General features: G+C 45.8%; 1 protein-coding gene across 4 annotated transcripts in view; it reads left to right on the forward strand.

Annotated features, from left to right (window-relative positions):
• Positions 1–18,262, forward strand: part of LOC148506705 (uncharacterized) — a 383,360-nt gene that overhangs the window by 200,698 nt on the left and 164,400 nt on the right. For all 4 annotated transcript variants that reach the window (XM_088446314.1, XM_088446317.1, XM_088446315.1 and 1 more), the window contains one exon: positions 12,368–12,399. In XM_088446314.1, coding sequence (XP_088302440.1) covers positions 12,368–12,399 — 32 coding nt within the window. The remainder of the gene's footprint in view (positions 1–12,367; positions 12,400–18,262) is intronic.

The following is an 18,262-nucleotide window of genomic DNA, read 5'->3' on the forward strand; positions in this document are numbered from 1 at the left end:
TGACCTGGACATAATGCTCAGGTTCACTGGCGCCCACCAAACTGCTGCGTAAGTGACCTGGGCCCGACGCCCAGGGTCACTAAGGTGGGACACAGAGGAAAGTGACCTGGGACAAATGCTCAGGAGCACTAATACAGGTTAAAGGTCTGACTGCACCCACAGATCTTGTGCCCGTCACCTCTGGGGTCTAGATATAAGTAGTAGCGGACCAAGGCCACCTCCCAGCACAGAGGCTGCAGTGGGGAGCTTCATATTGCTCTTTTGCATTCCACCGCTGCAGTCCTCTCCGGTTCCTCACATTGGCTACACTTGGCATCTGATGTGTTCTCAAAGTATTGCCGCCCAGATGCTGTCTTCTCTTATTGTGCTCGGCATCTTCTGGTGTCTTCCTAAGCCGCTGGAGCTCTTCCTCGTTGCCGCTGAACTTCACGGTCACTGAGTTTCTCCAGTCGGCAGCATCTAATATTAGACACGCGAAGGGAGGATCTGTGACACAGTGATCTTTGATTGACTCGTGCGGCATTCAAATCGCCCCAGCCCCATTTGACAAGCCTTAATCTTTGCAGATCCAAGCTCGTCTACCTCAGCTCCATATTGACGTTCCACAGCTGTTCCATGGAGGAAGATGTCATCCCCCACATGATAGGTAAAGGTGAGGGACCTTCTTTTTTGTCCACAGCTCCGGGCACCCACTCACAGGCCCGTCAAGAGCCACGCCGGGCCCCAGTAAAAAATGGGGCGTGGTCTAATCGCGGGAGGCGTGGCCACACCCCTTAGGTAAAAAATAATAATGAAGTTTTGCGATGTGCGCTGTCAAGGGGGGGACGCAGCCTGGCACATAACCAGTTGGGGGCGCGATCAGCTTGATCGCTCCCCCCACAGGCATACTGTAGGAGACTGCTGTGGCTGCTTCTTAACAGAACAACAAGAATTTTTGGAGCGCAGCCCCCCACCCTTCAAATACAACAATGGGCTTGATTCAGCATGGATCGCAACTACAACTGCATATGCAGATTGACCGATTGTTGAGTAGTGTGCAGACATATGCATTGCACATGCTCGGAGATCGCACTGCAATTACGCACGCAGACAGGAATCAAAGAGTGGAGTGACAGGCCATGAGTGTTTGGGGGTGGTGACCGGGGAGTGTTTGCAGAAACACAGGCCTGCCTGTCCATTTGAACACCGTTTCATGGGCGTGCATAAATTAGCCACTGCGATTACCTACGTGGCTTGAGTACTCACTGCATGTGAAGAGACTTGCAATTTCTGAGACAGGTCAGAGCTGCTGTAATTGTGCGTGATGTGCTTCGATGGTACCGATGTATACGCAGGACTGCGAGGTATTTCGGATGTTAGAAAGCAGTAGTGGGTGTCTCTATGCTGGCTGACATTCGCATATTTTCGCAGCTGCATTGTGTGTGATTACGCAACTACAATTGCAATTGTGATCTGTGCTGAATCAGGCCCTATGTACATAATGAATACTATGAAACAAACAAAACAAATAAAGAAGCCTATTCATCATCACTTAATTTTCACAAAAGCAGGTGAAAATACCATTCATCAAGAAAGTAAAGCAGAAGATTACTTACCTTCCTTTTGTTTGTGTAATCGCCCGCTGTCCCCATACACTAGTATGGGGACAGAATTCATCAAGCTCCGAAAATCTAATTTTTTCTGAGCTTGACTACAGGAGCATTTGCCATCTTCAGATGGTGAATGCTCCTGCTCCAGTATCGCAACCCCTTTCGGATCCCTCCGCCGGACGTCAGGGCCGTTGTGCGCATGCATGACTTGTAGGTCACGCATGCGCAGTCCCATCACTGCTCAGACAGGAGCAATGAAAAGATTCACTGCTCCGAAAAGAAGCAGTGAAGCCGTTCGCGGGGACAGCTGATTTCGAATCAGCTGTCACCGCACCGGAGCAATGATGAATAGCTCCAGTAGCTGCGGCTAGTCAGAATGTTAATTAACATCATGAATAGGCCCCAAATTAGGTCTCGGACATAAAAAAAACACACACATACACACACATTGGTCGCCACAGAAAAAAATCTTTCGCACCCCTCAGGAAAAAAAAAAAAATACATTGGCCCCCCACAGGAAAAAATAAATAAAATATTGGCCTGACAGAAGACATATGCTTAGGCTGGGCACACACTATAATCATACTTAGCAACTCTACCTGATTGTCAGGAAGACTCCCTGAAATAGTAGCTATCTCCCTGACTCCCTGAAGAGTCTAGCAATCTCCCTGATTGCACCTTACCCCATTATGAAGCTGTTATATATAAAAATAATTTATATATAACAATAATATAGAGATATTTAAATTCAAATGGGTTCATTAGTATAATTTCCTGTATTGGTTATAATTATAAGGCACAATGATCCCTATGGCTACATGCATTTTCTAAAAAGTATCAGTGTGTTTTCATCAAGAAGTAGATCTTACTAACTACTTTAGGGGTCATTTACATTTAGATGTAAAGTAAATATTATGACATGCCTCTCAGATGCAGCAGTACACTCCCACTTTAACACGCGCTCATAGTTGTGGCTTTCACAATATCCTTGAAATACTTTTGAAAAAGTAGGTAAGTATGACTATAAGATGTGTGTACACAGTGACGTAACAATATCAGATTCTCGCAAGACCCGGATTTTGCACATGTCGGGCCTCCTGCCCCGCCATCTTCATTCCAGTCCTGCAGAGGGTAGTGAGAGGACGTGTCTCTCTGAAAGTGGCGTGGCGTGGCGACCTGCTCTGCTGTATCAGTCTGGGGGTACCTGCTCTGCTGTATCAGTCCAGTCCAGTGGTGCTGTGCTGCTGTATCAGTCTGGGGTGACCTGCTCTGCTGTATCAGTCCAGTCCAGTGGTGCTGTCCTGTGCTGCATATTCAGTCCAAATAATTTTTACAGGGGCTGTCCTGTGTGGTGTAGGGGTATGCTGCCCTGTGCCCTGTGTATATTCACTCCAAATAAAAAGGGGTGATTTAATTCATCCAAATAATTTTTACTGGGGCTGTCCTGTGTGGTATAGGGGTATGCTGCCCTGTGCCCTGTGTATATTCACTCCAAATAAAAAGGGGTGATTTAATTCATCCAAATAATTTTTACAGGGGCTACCCTGTGTGGTGTGCTGTGTATTCACTCCAGTCTCCAAATAAAAAGGGGTGACTTAATTCATCCAAATAATTTTTACAGGGGTTATTTGATTAATCCAAATAATTTTTATAGGGGATGCCCTGTGTGGTGTAGCGGTACGCTACATCCACCTATGACATGGCAATGGAGGGGGTATTCATCTGAATCAAGTGCAGTGGAGAATGATTTCCGTGTTGTGCAAGGTTCTCCAGCCCTATGAACTTGCCACACATGAAGTCAGTTCAGACACTGCCAGCTTGAGTCAGGGTATTCCCCTCATCGGGCTTTTGCAGAAGCAGCTGGAGAAAGTGAAGGAGGAGCTAAGACAGAGCGATTCCGCTCGGCATGTGGGACTTGTGGATGAAGCCCTTCATTCACTTTGCCAGGATTTGAGGGTAGTCAATCTGTTGAATTCAGACCACTACATTTTAGCCACCGTGCTCGATCCTAGGCTTAAAGCCTACGTGGTGTCTCTCTTTTCGGCGGACACAAGCCTGCAGAGGTGCAAAGACCTGCTGCTGAAAACACTGTCAGCTGAAGCAGAACGTGACATGGTAACAGCTCCTTCTTCATTTTCTTCCGCAACTGGGTCTGCCAGGAAACAACTTATCCTATGCCAACAATTTCTGACATGTCTACTGTAACTGCATATGATGCTGTCACCATTGAAAGAATGGTGGAGGATTACATCGGTGACAGCATCCAAATAGGCATGTCAGAGAGTCCGTACCTGTACTGGCAGGAATAAGAGGCAAAGGAGGCTGTATTTTACCTAAGTTGCCTCCACCCCCCCCCCCCCCTCCAGTGTTTACTCCGAAAGAGTTTTTAGTGCAGCCGGGAACCTTGTCAGAGAAAGGCGTAGGAGGTTGCTTCCACAAAATGTGAAGAAGATGATGTTCATCAAAGTGAATTATCAATTCTTCCGGGAAGACCAGCCTCCAGAAAGTACAGAGGGACCTGTGGTGGTGTCACAACTCTCGGATGGATTGTGGATGCAACCCATATGCAGGGAATTGGCTAGACCTAATCCTGAGGCACGGAGTCTAATGTGCCAGCGGTATTCACCAGGGACCCTCGCAAGAAGGTATGGGCTTGGCTGCATCCGACACACAGGTCGCGGCCCTCAGGTTAGGATTCCCTATTCAGGTGCTGGTGTACTTTAGACAGAGTGCCTGATTCAGACCCGCTCACGAGCGCTATGCGCTCGCAAGTGGGTCGATGGTGGCCCAGTGCGCATGTGCACGATGGAGCCGGCTCAGTCGTGCACATGCGTGAGACCCAGATAGCGACGGGTAAACCGTCGCTCCGGGTCTCGTACCAAAGGGGGCATGCTGTCGATGTTGAGTGACAGCACGCCCCCTTTGGTGGGCGGGCCGGGGGAGTGGCTGCCCAAACTGAGGCGTTCCCATGTGAACGCATCCATTTGGGGGTGGCCCCACTGACATCACTGTCAGAGCCAAAATCTCTCTGGGGCTTGCGGCACCGAGACCCTACCACAAGGGTCTCGTCGCAAGCCCGATAGTCTTGGACCATCGCGACCATCTTCCTGGCTGCTCGCTATAGCTGTGGGTGGTCACTCTAAAAAACCAGAAGGCCGGCCCTGATTCAGAGCGAGCGGTCTGTCAGAGCGTCCGGCTCTGAATCAGGGCCAGAGTGCAGCAGAGTTTAGCATAGTCAACAAGCCGGGTCAGAACCAAACAGACGAGACGGTACCAGGGAGCAGTGGGTCACAGGGAATAGCCGAGGTCAGAACCAGATATCAAATGCAGAACCAGGGATCAGACAGAATCGGAGTCATAAATGAAGCCAAGGTCAAATTCGGTAATCAGGATATGCACGAAACGCTGAAGTATGGCAATGAGCCTATACTCTGGCACTGGAGTGTTCACAGAGTCCCCCTTATATAGGCAGCTATCCTAGTCACTTCCTGTGATATCACTTAAAGGTGCGTGTATGGTCCTTTAAATCCTTGGCAGGTCGGCGTGCGCGCCCGTAGGGAGCCATGCCCGCCTGCATCAGAGAGAGGGACAAGCGACAGGGACCAGCAGCAGATGCCGGAAACCCCCCGCCTGCTGTCCTCTCGCAGACCAGTGCCGCCGGACCCGGTAAATGTGTGCCGGCGTCCCGCGCACTGTGACAGATGGTGGATTCCAGTGGGGACAAATTAATATTCTGTGAGGATGAGGATGTACACAACACTGACGAGGGTGAGGAATCGGTGAATGAGGATGAGCACGACATCTTGCCTCTGTAGAGCCAGTTTGTGCAGGGTCAGATTAATTGCCAGCTTGTTTTGTGGGGGCCCAAACGAACCAATCATTTCAGCCACAGTCGTGTGGCAGACCCTGGCGCTGAAATGATTGGTTTGTTAAAGTGTGCATGTCCTGTTTATACAACATAAGGGTGGGTGGGAATGAAGCAGTCGGGAAGCCGACCTGAGGAAATCCCAACCACCGGCTTCCTGACTGTCTAATACTGGCAAGGTACTAATGACAGGCATCAAAATCCCGACGCCTGTCATTAGACCTACGCCGGGAGCCCGACACCCGGCTTACCGAAGGGTAAGGGTAAGCCGCACAGGGGGAGGGTTAGGTTAGGGGCCCACGGGGGGGACTTAGGGTTAGGCAACCCCCTGGGAGGTTAGGGTTAGGCTAGGGGACAGGGAGGTCAGGCTTAGGCACCCCCCGGGAGGTTAGGGTTAGGCTAGGGGACAGGGAGGTCAGGGTTAGGCACCCCCGGGGGGAGGTTAGGGTTAGGCACCCCCGGGAGGGTTAGGTTTGGGCAGAGGGGATGGGGGGGTTAAGTTTTGGCACTTAGAGGGCCGTCAGGGTTAGGCACTTGGTGGGAGGTTAGGGTTAGGCACCCCTAAAGGAGGGTTAGGGGGTAAATAAAGGTTAGCGATACTTACCTTTTGTAGCTTTAGGATTTTCAACCCTGCCGGGCTTCCGCTGTCAGGATTTGAACCGCCGGCCATGCGGCTGGCAGTAAACCATACTGATTCCGGGTGGGAGGGCCCAAGGACAATTCCATCTTGCACCTCTTTTTTTTCTTTGCATTATGTACTGTTTGGGGCCTACTTTTCCAAACTGCCATCCTGTCTGTCACTGCAGTGCCACTCCTAGATGGGCCACGTGTTTGTGCCGCCCACTTGTGTCGCTTAGCATAGTCATCCATCTACCTCGGTGCAACCTTTTGGCCTAAAAACAATATTGTGAGGTGTGAGGTGTTCAGAATAGACTGGAAATGAGTGTAAATGAATGTTATTGAGGTTAATAATAGCGTAGGAACAAAAAAAAAAAAATTCTGTTATTTTAGCTGTTTTTATGCTTTTTTCCAAAAAAATACAGATCCAAAACCAAAACTCAGAAGGGTGGTTTTAGAAAAACCAATCCAAATCCAAAACACGAAGAAAGATCCAGATCCAAAACACGAAAAGTGAACGGTGCACACCCCTAATAGTAATACAAAACAATACAGGACAAGGACATGGTTTATAAACATAGCTGCATAACACAAGCAGCAGAGTCTCAGCAACCAAGTGTTAGGTGCCAATTGGGGAGTTAGGAGTAAAAGATACTATGGGGTAAATTTACTAAAGTGAGAGTTTTTAGAAGTGAGTTTTAGAAGTGATGATGCCCATAGCAACCTATCAGATTCTACTTAACATTTAACTAGCACCTTCTAGAAGATAATAGCTAGAATCTGATTGGTTGCTATGGTAATATCACTTTTAAAACTTGCTTCTAAAAACTCTCACTTTAGTAAATTTACCCCTATGAGTAGGGTGAGGAGAAGCACATGAGGGACGAGGGCCCTGCTCGTGAGAGCTTACATTTTAAAGAGGAAGGGCAGACAGACAGGGGCGACACAGATGGGGTAGATAGTGAGGAAGGAGCATGGAGCAGTGGGTTAGGATATGTGCTGCGGAATGTGTGTGTTTAAGATGACCTGATGTTATGTCATACTTGCCTACCTTTTCATTTATTTTCCGGGAAAAGCCCGGGTAAGAGAAACAGGAGGATGGCGATGGAGGCGTGGCCTGTTAATTTGCGTCATTAAGCACCACCCCCTCGTGGCAAAATTGCTGCAATTGACTAGAATCTACATAGGGGGCGGGGCCAAATGACGTGATTTATGTTGAATCACATCGTTAAGCCCCGCCCCCTACATGGAGACCCGTGATCATCTCCTCATTCTGCCCACTTCACTAGGAAGTGGGTAGAATGCGGGAGAAATGCCTACCCTTCCTGGGGTGCGGGTAAAACACGGGCACAGCCACACCACACTGGGGATATGGGATCATAATGTTAGGGCATGTCATGCTCCCAGCCAGCCTTCAAACCCCTTCCCCTAATAACATCCCACATTGCAAGACACATCAATGGCAGGTGTGCATGTTGAGTGGGACACCATAACTAGCAGTCCCTTAAAATCAGGATTGTCCTGTCTAAACTGCATAGTTGTTAGGTATGATCCAAAATATATAGAAACATAAAATTTGATGGCACTTGGCCCATCTAGTCTGCCCTTTTTTTACCCTTATGGTAACCTCAATCCTATCTGATCCTTAGGGGTAAATTTACCAAAGTGAGAGTTTTTAGAAGTGAGTTTCAGAAGTGATGTTGCCCATAACAACCAATCAGATTCTAGCTATTATCTTCTAGAAGGTGCTAGTTACATGTTAAATAAAATCTGATTGGTTGCTATGGGCTACATCACTTCTAAAGCCAACTTCTAAAAACTCTCACTTTAGTAAATTACTCCTCAGTGTTTTGGAAGGATTACCTTATGTCATACTTGCCTACTTTTGAAAAAGAATTTCAGGGAGATTTTGAAAGCAGCACCTATGAGCGCGGCAGTAAAGTGGGCGTGTACTGCTACATCTGAGAGGCGTGTCTTAAAATTGATTTACATCCAAATGTAAATGAGCCCCAAAGCAGTTAGTAAGATCTACTTGTTGATGAAAATTAGGGGTGTGCACCGGACACTTTTCGTGTTTTGTGTTTTGGTTTTGGATCTGGATCTTTCTTCGTGTTTTGGATCTGGATTGGTTTTGCCAAAACCACCCTTCCGTGTTTTGGGTTCTGGGTTTTGTGTTTTGGATCTGGATTTTTTCTTAAAAAATAAAAAAAAAACGCTAAAATCACATAAATGGGCCTTTTTTTGTTCCTACGCTATTAATAACCCCAATAACATTAATTTCCACTCATTTCCACTCTATTCTGAACACCTCACACCTCACAATATTGTTTTTAGGCCAAAAGGTTGTACCGAGGAAGCTGGATGACTATGCTAAGCGACACAAGGGGGCGGCACAAACACGTGGCCCATCTAGGAGTGGCACTGCAGTGGCAGACAGGAAGCCAATCAGCGTTATGGTGCCCATTTGCATGTAGCACGAACCCGGGAGATCCGTGCTACATGCATCTGTGTGATTGGCACAGAGCAATGACAGGTCCGTGAGACCCGTCTGTGCTGCTGTGGTAAAAAAAAAAAAAAAAAACCTGTGTAAAAAAAGAAAAAAATGGCGTGCACCCCCCCAAAAAAGAGCAACCAGCCCCGGGCATTAGTAACCCAGTGCTGGGTGTGCTTAAATACAGGGGACAAACGACGTAGGGGTCCCCTGTACTTAAGCACAACCAGCACCGGGCTAGTCAGAACCAGCGCTGGTTGCCAAAATACGGGGGACAAACGACGTAGGGGTCCCCTGTATTCTGCGCAACCAGCTCTGGGCTCTGATCCGGTCCTGGTTCTGGAAATATAGGGGACAAAAAATGAGTAGGGTTCCCCTGTATGTTCCAGAACCAGCACTGGACTTTTTCTAGCGGGGGGCTGATGCCACAGCCAGGGGAGCCCTTTCACCGGGCCCCCCAGCCGCAGCATCAACCCTGACCGCTAGTCAGCCCAGGCCGGGGATCCCTGGAGAGCTGGGGACCCCCCCAATAAAGGGGTCACCCTCTCCAGGGCACCCCAGGCCCAGGCTGATAGCCCGGGGCTATCCCCGCCACCCCTGGTGGCGGTGGGTGGCGGGTTGATTGTGTGGTGTGGTGTAAATAAAGAATATCAAACATTGTCTTTACAAGTAGAACTGCAAGTCCCAGCTAGCCTGCCCCGCATGCTGGTACTTGGAGAACCACAAGTACCAGCATGCAGGGCATTAAGGGCCCACTAGTACCTGTAGTTCACCTGTAAAAAAAATGTTTAAAAAAACACAGGACACACACACCGTGACAGTATAAGTTTATTAAACATACACACACACACACACACATGTACACATACTCACCTATGTAACCCTGTAGCATCGGTCCACTTGTCCGGTAAAGTATCCATAGGGGACCTGTGAAAAAAAACATACTCACCATCTCCTATGCGAGGTTCTGTCCTCTTCGTTCCAAAGTAGGCATCCCCGGACTTGGCAAAAAAAAAAAACGAAAACGCGATCCACGAACTTAGTACCGTTCTATAGAACGGTACTTCCCGAATGAGAGCTTAGCGGCGGGGTATCACCATGGAAACCCCGCTGCTAAGCGTTCATTGGCTGAGAGAGGTCATCTCCCGTCTCTCAGCCAATGAACGGCTCCCTCCATTGTAGTCAATGGTGGGAACCGCAGGGTAAACTTTAATAACCTTGCGGCTCCCAGCATTGACTACAATGGAGGGAGCCGTTCATTGGCTGAGAGACGGGAGATGACCTCTCTCAGCCAATGAACGCTTAGCAGCGGGGTTTCCATGGTGATACCCCGCCGCTAAGCTCTCATTCGGGAAGTACCGTTCTATAGAACGGTACTAAGTTCGTGGATCGCGTTTTCGTTTTTTTTTTTTGCCAAGTCTGGGGATGCCTACTTTGGAACGAAGAGGACAGAACCTCGCATAGGAGATGGTGAGTATGTTTTTTTTCACAGGTCCCCTATGGATACTTTACCGGACAAGTGGACCGATGCTACAGGGTTACATAGGTGAGTATGTGTACATGTGTGTGTGTGTGTATGTTTAATAAACTTATACTGTCACGGTGTGTGTGTCCTGTGTTTTTTTTAAACATTTTTTTACAGGTGAACTACAGGTACTAGTGGGCCCTTAATGCCCTGCATGCTGGTACTTGTGGTTCTCCAAGTACCAGCATGCGGGGCAGGCTTGCTGGGACTTGCAGTTCTACTTGTAAAGACAATGTTTGATATTCTTTATTTACACCACACCACACAATCAACCCGCCACCCACCGCCACCAGGGGTGGCGGGGATAGCCCCGGGCTATCAGCCTGGGCCTGGGGTGCCCTGGAGAGGGTGACCCCTTTATTGGGGGGGTCCCCAGCTCTCCAGGGATCCCCGGCCTGGGCTGACTAGCGGTCAGGGCTGATGCTGCGGCTGGGGGGCCCGGTGAAAGGGCTCCCCTGGCTGTGGCATCAGCCCCCCGCTAGAAAAAGTCCAGTGCTGGTTCTGGAACATACAGGGGAACCCTACTCATTTTTTTCCCCTGTATTTCCAGAACCAGGACCGGATCAGAGCCCAGAGCTGGTTGCGCAGAATACGGGGGACCCCTACGTCGTTTGTCCCCCGTATTTTGGCAACCAGCTCTGGTTCTGACTAGCCCGGTGCTGGTTGTGTTTAAGTACAGGGGACCCCTACGTCGTTTGTCCCCTGTATTTAAGCACACCCAGCACTGGGTCACTAATGCCCGGGGCTGGTTGCTCTTTTTTTTGGGGGGGGCACGCCATTTTTTTCTCTTTTTACACAGGTTTTTTTTTTTTTATTTACCACAGCAGCACAGACGGGTCTCACGGACCCGTTAGTGCTCTGTGTCAATCACACAGATGCATGTAGCACGGATCTCACGAGTCCGTGCTACATGCAAATGAGCACCATAATGCTGATTGGCTGAGAGCCGTGACAGACGGCTCTGTCAGCCAATCAGCACTTTGCCCATTAAAGGCAAAGGCATTTTTTTTTAAATGGCCGCTCGAGGCAAAACCTCGAGATCCGACAGCAGATCTCGAGGTTTTGCCTCGGGAGAGGGATCCGGGGCAGACAGGGAGATCCGAGCTTGGGCTCGGATCGCCCCGGATCCCCGAAGTTCGGGTGGGTTCGGTTCTCAGGGAACCGAACCCGCTCATCCCTAATATATATATATATATATATATATAATTGCACTATACCTTTGAATCATTAAATGGGTCAGTTTTATGGATAGAAGACCCCCCTAATTCAAATTACATTGGCCATGCTGTGAATCTGAAGTAAAGCTGTGAAAATGAAGATTAAGGAGCACTGTAAAATAATTTAAGGTCAAGTTATAGACATGCAGAGATAAGAAATAGGAAAAGGCTATTAGATAATATCCGAGTGCTTGAATATGCCAGTGAGCACTGTTGGATACATTCTAAGTACATGGAAGCTGCATCATGCCACCCAGTCAATGCGTAGATGAGTCAATCCCTCAACATTTAGTATCAGAGCAAGAAGGAGAATTGTGAGGGAAGCCACAGAGAGGCAAACTTTCACTTTGAAGGAGCTACAGAGTTCAATGGTTGAGACTGGAGTGAAGGTGCATCAGTCATCCATACTGTATAAAGAGCTCTGCATACAACTGGCCTGTATAGGAGGGTGGCTAGAAAGAAGCCATTACTGAAGAAAAAACACATGAAAGCACATCTGGAGTTTGCCAGAAACATCACAGTGGCCCAACTAAAATGTTGGATAAGGCTTTGTATTCAGATGAGGCCAAAATGGAGCTTTTTAGCCCCGATTTAAAATGTTATTTGTGGCACAAATGTAACACTGCCCATTCCTCAGCAAACACCATCCTAACAGTGAAATATAGGGGTGGCAGCAACATGCTAGGCATAAAATTTAAAATGCACTTTAAGCCTAACGGTTAACAATAAAACTACTGTCTGTAACAGTCAGTGTGTGTCACTGTAGTACAGACAAATCTGTTGACTATTATGGGATTGAATGCTTCCGCAAGCCACTGTATGTATGTTTGTATGTATGTATGTGTATGTATGTACTTACAGTATGTATGTATGCATGTAGGACTTGGGTAAACATCTTTGTGCTTTTTCTATTAGTTTTATTTTTATAAAAACTGGAAAATTTTATTAAATATTTTTATAAGTAATTACATTTGTAATTCAATCAGGAATATTGCTTAAAGAACTGTTCAACAGATTATTTTTTTTTATTAAAACAAACTAATTAGAACTTTTTATGTGCAGGCAAGTCCGTGATCTGTCTCCCAGGCTCCAAGGTATGTAATGTCTGATGCAAATAATGAAACACAATGTTCCTCTGTTTTCAACACTGTAAATGATGAAAATCCATAAATAGAAACCTTCATATGTGCTGCCTTGGTATATAGACGTGTGCCTTTTAGCATTTTGCTTATTGCTGTTAATGGCTTTTTCAAATTTATTGGTATTTTTCATGCTGCCATGATTTCCTGGTTTGTGGAAGAAACAAAGAATTTTTTTACAGAAGAAATATCCAGGCAATATATGATATAAAGAAATAATAGTATGACAATATTGATATAGATCTCAACAAAGTAATTGTTTAAAAAATATCTCTCCCAGGTCTTCAAATAATATATAATACATATTTTACATATATGCACTATATATAGTCACACGTACCGACCCTCCCGGCCGGGAGGCTCCCGAAAATTGGGTGGCACTCCTGGCCTCCCGCAAGAGAGGGCAAGTCTCCCGGTTTGGCCGCCACTTGTGCAAAATCGCTCCCACTCTCCCCGCAGCCGCGCACTTAATGAGTGAAAGTGGGCAATCCAGGGAGGAGCAATGATGCAATTCGGAATGAATTGCATCATCATAGCCCCGCCCCCTTCTTTACAGTGCTAATTATCTCAGCATTGTATAGTGGGGCGTGGGACAGCAATGATGCAATTGCGCCGCTATGCCACCATCACCTCCACCACACCCTTGCACTACCCACCATTGCCATGCCCACTGCAGTGCCGACCTGGCTGTCCCCTCTCAGTGGGGGCAGCCAGAAAGTCAGCAAGTATGTATATAGTACAATTATTTCCTCTAATGCCCTCCTTGCACTTCCCCCTTCCCCTGCCAGGTCATTGTGCAAAATCTCAGCTTGTATGCCTCTATTAAGAGTGTGCAAAATTTTTTATTGGTCCTAAAGCCTAGAAAGCCATGCTGAAAAACGTTGGGTTTCTTCTTCATCGCTCTTGGTGGCAAGGATCTTAGTAATGGTGTAGGAGCTCTTGGGTGATCACTACAGGGCCACAACTAGGAAGACACCGCCTTGAGCTTCCTTAGGACACTTTGAGCACTCAGCTTCTCTTTGGACCCTGTCACCTTGTTGTGATGTAATGATGTCACATGTTCGGGAAGTGGAGCCAGTGTAGAGCACATTTTCACCCTGCTATGGCCCTGGATCACTAGGTTCCCAGTCATTGTACATGAAATAGTAATAAAATATTTATTTTTTTAAACATAAGATAACCATTATGGGCTACATTCAAAGTTAGGAGCAAATAAAAAAGGAGCAATTTGCTTTTAGCAAAATCATGTTGCACTGCAGATGAGACAGATATAACATATGTAGAGAGATTAATAGTGTGGAATGGGTGTGTTTTAAAATAATTCTATGGCTCTGAAATGGCTCTGAGAAAAGTTACACTCTCATGCCCACACTAGCACCAAATGGAGTCAAAGAATGTATCTAGGGCTAGCCTAGATTCTCATTCAACAAACCATACTTTATCCATAATGTTGGTTTCAGTGCTCACCAGTGCCATTTGGATTAAACTAATTTTATGAATGGAGCTGTGATTAACCAACCAATAGGAAGTATGAAGAAAAAAAACTATCCAACTCTCATAATTGATTGGCCAAGTAAAGGGAGACAACCCAGGTGTGTACACATTTACATATATATTTATTTATTTTATAGAAAAATCATGCCCATCCCCCTCTACCTAAGGTGACCTTAGTACTAGTTGCAAAGCTGGGTCTGGTTAATGTGGTGGAGTGGTGTGAGGGGGAATTCCAGTAAGGATCACTGTGAGAACAAGGCTTTGAGAGGTTGGGCTGGCTACAATATAGTAGGGAAACTTGCAGCATGTGGTGTTCAGCAAGGTACTGGATTCTCTTGGTGAAATTGGCCTGCAAAAGCACATGCCAGAGTTCAGACTTGGAAAAAACAAAACAGTCCTTTGTTGATAGCAGATGTTCTCTTTCCAGTACCTCTGAATAGTGCCAAATAATAATAGTATTCTCATATACAGTACTGTATGTCACTATTAGTCCCAGAAAGCCCTGGCAGCTATAAACTTCTTGTGTATGCTTGAAGAGCTACATAATTGCCCATTGTTACCAAGTCCAGTCCATCCTTTATCAGTTTGCTCTCCTTCTAGCAAGTACCTGGATCTGTTCCCTACCTGCACTGTCTTTTCTCCCATTCCCTCTTCTTCCACTATTGACCTTCCTGAGCCAATGCAACTTAGTTCTTATAGATTGTCTCAAGAAGAAAAATCTAGGAATGTCTCTGCCTTTACTGCGGTAACAAGGGACATCTAGCTAGCTCCTGTCCCAATAAGCTGGAGAAGGCTAAGCCTAATGGACGAGGAAGAGATCCATTTGGGGTTATAGTCACTCTCTAACAAAAATTGTTTTGTAATCCCCACCCAGTTTCACTTTGATAACCGGGTTATCAATATTACTGCATTTCTGGAAAGTGGCGCAACTGGGAACCTCCTGGATATGTTTTTTTCTGAAATTCTGACTATACCTTTTTAAAGATTAATCCAACAGTTTCGGTATGTGACCTAGATGTTAATCCATTACACAATGGTAAAGTCAGGTATCAAACACTATCTATAGGTAGGTGTTCTACACTCTGAGGATTTGACTTTCTTCTTGATTAATTGTCTCAAGGTTCCCCTCACCCTTGTGTACCCATGGCTCAAACATCATAATCCACTTATCGACTGGAATTTGGGTGGAATTGTTCATTGGGGTCCAGGTTGTGCCAATACCTATGTGTCCTTGCCTGTCTGAATAATACAACAGGTTGCTGAAGGACTACCTCATCACTGTCATGATTACCTGGATGTTCTCTCCAAGAGTAATGCAGATACACTGCCTCCGCATTGTACTTGTGATTGTGCCATCAATTTAATTCCCAGTGCCGGGCTACCTAACGGTAGATTACATACCTTGTCAGTACCGGAGACTAAGTTTGAAAAATGTGAGTTTGAAGTCAAGGAAGTTTCCTTTCTGTATTTTGTAATTTCTCCTAAAGACTTTTCCATGGATTCTAGTAAACTCCAAGCCATCGCTCAATTGGGTTTAACCCACCAATTTAAAGGCCATTCAAAGTTTTCATTGGATTTGAAAAATATTATAGGTGGTTTATTCTTTCTTTTCCGTCTTGGCATCCCCAATGCTGTCTTAACCAAAAAGGGAGCTAATACCACAAACTGAACTCCTCAAGCCTTGGAAGACTTCAATGCTCTGAAACAAGCATTCATCTCTGCCCCAGTACCTCATTATCCAAACCCGGAGATACCTTTTGTTGTGGAAGTAGACGCCTCTAAGTTGAAAGTTGGAGCAGTCCTCTTCCAGTGTGATCATGTGGATAATAAGCTGCAACTTGTGCTTGCCTTTCTGCTGAGTTTAATTATGGAAGTTCTCTTCTGCTGAGTCCAATTATGAAGTCAGAAACTGAGAGTTCCTTGCATTAAAATGGGCCTTCAAGGACTGGAGACATTAGAAGGAAGGAGCCAGGCATGTTATCACAGTCCTATCTGATCGCAAGAACCTACTGTATATCGAGTTGGCCAAATGGCTTAATTCCCGAAAGGTAGGTTGAGCATTATTTTTTACCTAGTTTAATCCATCACTTACAGACCTTGCTCTAAGAATATAAAAGCTGATGCTCTGTCTTGCAGCTTAATTCAAAATTATGCTTTTAACACAGTGAACATGTCCATAGTTCCTGCCACTTCCTGGTCTGGCATTGGATTTGTCTTTTTATCTCACTCATCTCCAGAATCAGGTTCGTCCTGAATCTTCTCCTGGGTTACTCTTTGTTCCTGAATGATTCAAAGGTTGTATTTTCTCTTAAATTAATTTGAATGATATTTCAGGACAGAATAGCTACCCTTGGCCAAATTTTCTTACAACAATGGCTGTCATTTCTCTACATTTTTATTTATTCACCCAAGAGCCAATTTGTTTTCCACTCCCAAATCGCGTAATCTGCCTGAGGTTCGCAGCACTGCTTCTCGGCTCAATAAAGTTTGGAGGAAAGTCCATTCTGCTCTCAACAAGGCTTCTTTTCATTAAATTTTTTTGCAGATAATCATCAAAAGACTTGTACTTTCAGGGTGGGTGATAAAGTTTGGTTGTCCACTCGGAACTTAAGACTTCATCAGCCCTCAAAAACATTTGGTCCCAAGTACATTGGCCCATTCTAGATCATTAAACAAGTGAACTCTGTTGCCTTCCATTTGAAACTCCCTAGGTCTTTTCATTGCTCACTCTTCAAACCAGTAATTATTTACAAGAAATTCAAGATCTTTCATTCTCCAGTTATGATGATGATGGTCACCAAGAGTATGTTGTTGAAAAAATCTTGGATTCCAAGAATGTACTAGGCCAAGTCCATTCCTTAGTCCATAAGAGAGGTTGTGGGTTCCTGAAAGGCATTCACATGCGGACAACCTCAAAGGCCTTCTTTAAAGTATTCTCCTCAAGGCGGGGGGGGATACTTTTATGAGCCTCCATGCTAGCCACAGCAGTTCATATTCTTGAGCAGATCCTGCCATTGCTAGGGAATTCTGATCCTGGCAGCTACCATGGCAGCCGGGTCCAAGGCTGCTGATGGTCACGACTGTTACTTAGCACCCGGGACACCTCGGGCTTAACCTTCCTGACAGTAGTTCTGCCTGTGGACTGTCCTGCATCTAGCCTAGACTCCAGTCCAGTCCTTTGTCAGTTTGCTCACCTTCCAGCATATACCTGAATCAGCTCCCTACCTGCCTGTACCTGATCTTAGACCTGACTCTGGTTTATACAGCTGGATTTCCACTCTAGCTTTCTTCCAGCTGCCACCTGCTGTCCATACATACGCTCCTACTATCCTGAGTATAAGATCTGGGGACATCTGAGTACCTGTGAGAACATAAATTTCTATGGGAAAGGCGGTTTCTATAGATGAAGACCTTACTAACATGATTCTAGGAGTTTATGTGGACTATTAGGTGTGCATAACACTGGATACTAGTGGGCACCCTAGTTCTCACAACCACCTGGATTTCTCCCATGAGATCAGGACATTTATATGTGATCATTCCGTTACCATAGTTCGAATATCCTGGTTTTCCTCCGTCTGTTACGTGATAATGTGTAGTCATTGTTCTGCCTCTCCTTAATGCCACATCATGGGCTCCACTTCAACTGTTCTTTTTTTTCCTTTCTCTGTAATTTCCCACTGCATTTTACCCCTCCATGAATTGCTCATCCTGCCCACTATAATCTATGTAGTGCGTTCTGGATGACTCCCGCGCATGGTACTTTCAAGGTCTTAATGAACAACCCATGGAATTGTCTATGCAGGGTGTTTCCTGTTAGCTCATTGTTCATTTTATTATTGTACAGTATGTCTTTTTTACATGTATTGCTTTTTTGCACATTGTAACCAATGCAGTGCGCCCAACATGGCTGCCTCGCCTGGTACTCTGTGTAGAATGAAAAATGTATGGTTCTAATGAACCTGCAAGTATCTTGCTTAGTTTTTTGATATCCTTGATTGTGTGTCATCAGTTGTAGGCATTGCCTATTCTGCCCAGTGTGATTCTATGTAGTGCACTTAAATAGCTGCCTCATTCTTTGTGTGTAGATGAATAATCTCTGCTTCTAATGACCCAAAATGGATGCCACACCTTTTGTATTATCTTCATGCGTTATGCATTTCATGCAAATCTAAACCTACTTATTATGTTCTTAGTTTCTGTTCTCTTTTGAAATATAAACCTCTGTATCATAATCTTACTATCTGTTAAGCGCCTTTAGTCGGAGAGAGAGTGGTATATAAATAAAATTATTATTATTATTATGTAGACATTGTTGAAATGT

The sequence above is a fragment of the Taudactylus pleione genome, unplaced genomic scaffold, assembly GCF_031769625.1.
Source record: "Taudactylus pleione unplaced genomic scaffold, aTauple2 ptg000397bl, whole genome shotgun sequence".
Lineage (NCBI taxonomy): Eukaryota > Metazoa > Chordata > Amphibia > Anura > Myobatrachidae > Taudactylus > Taudactylus pleione.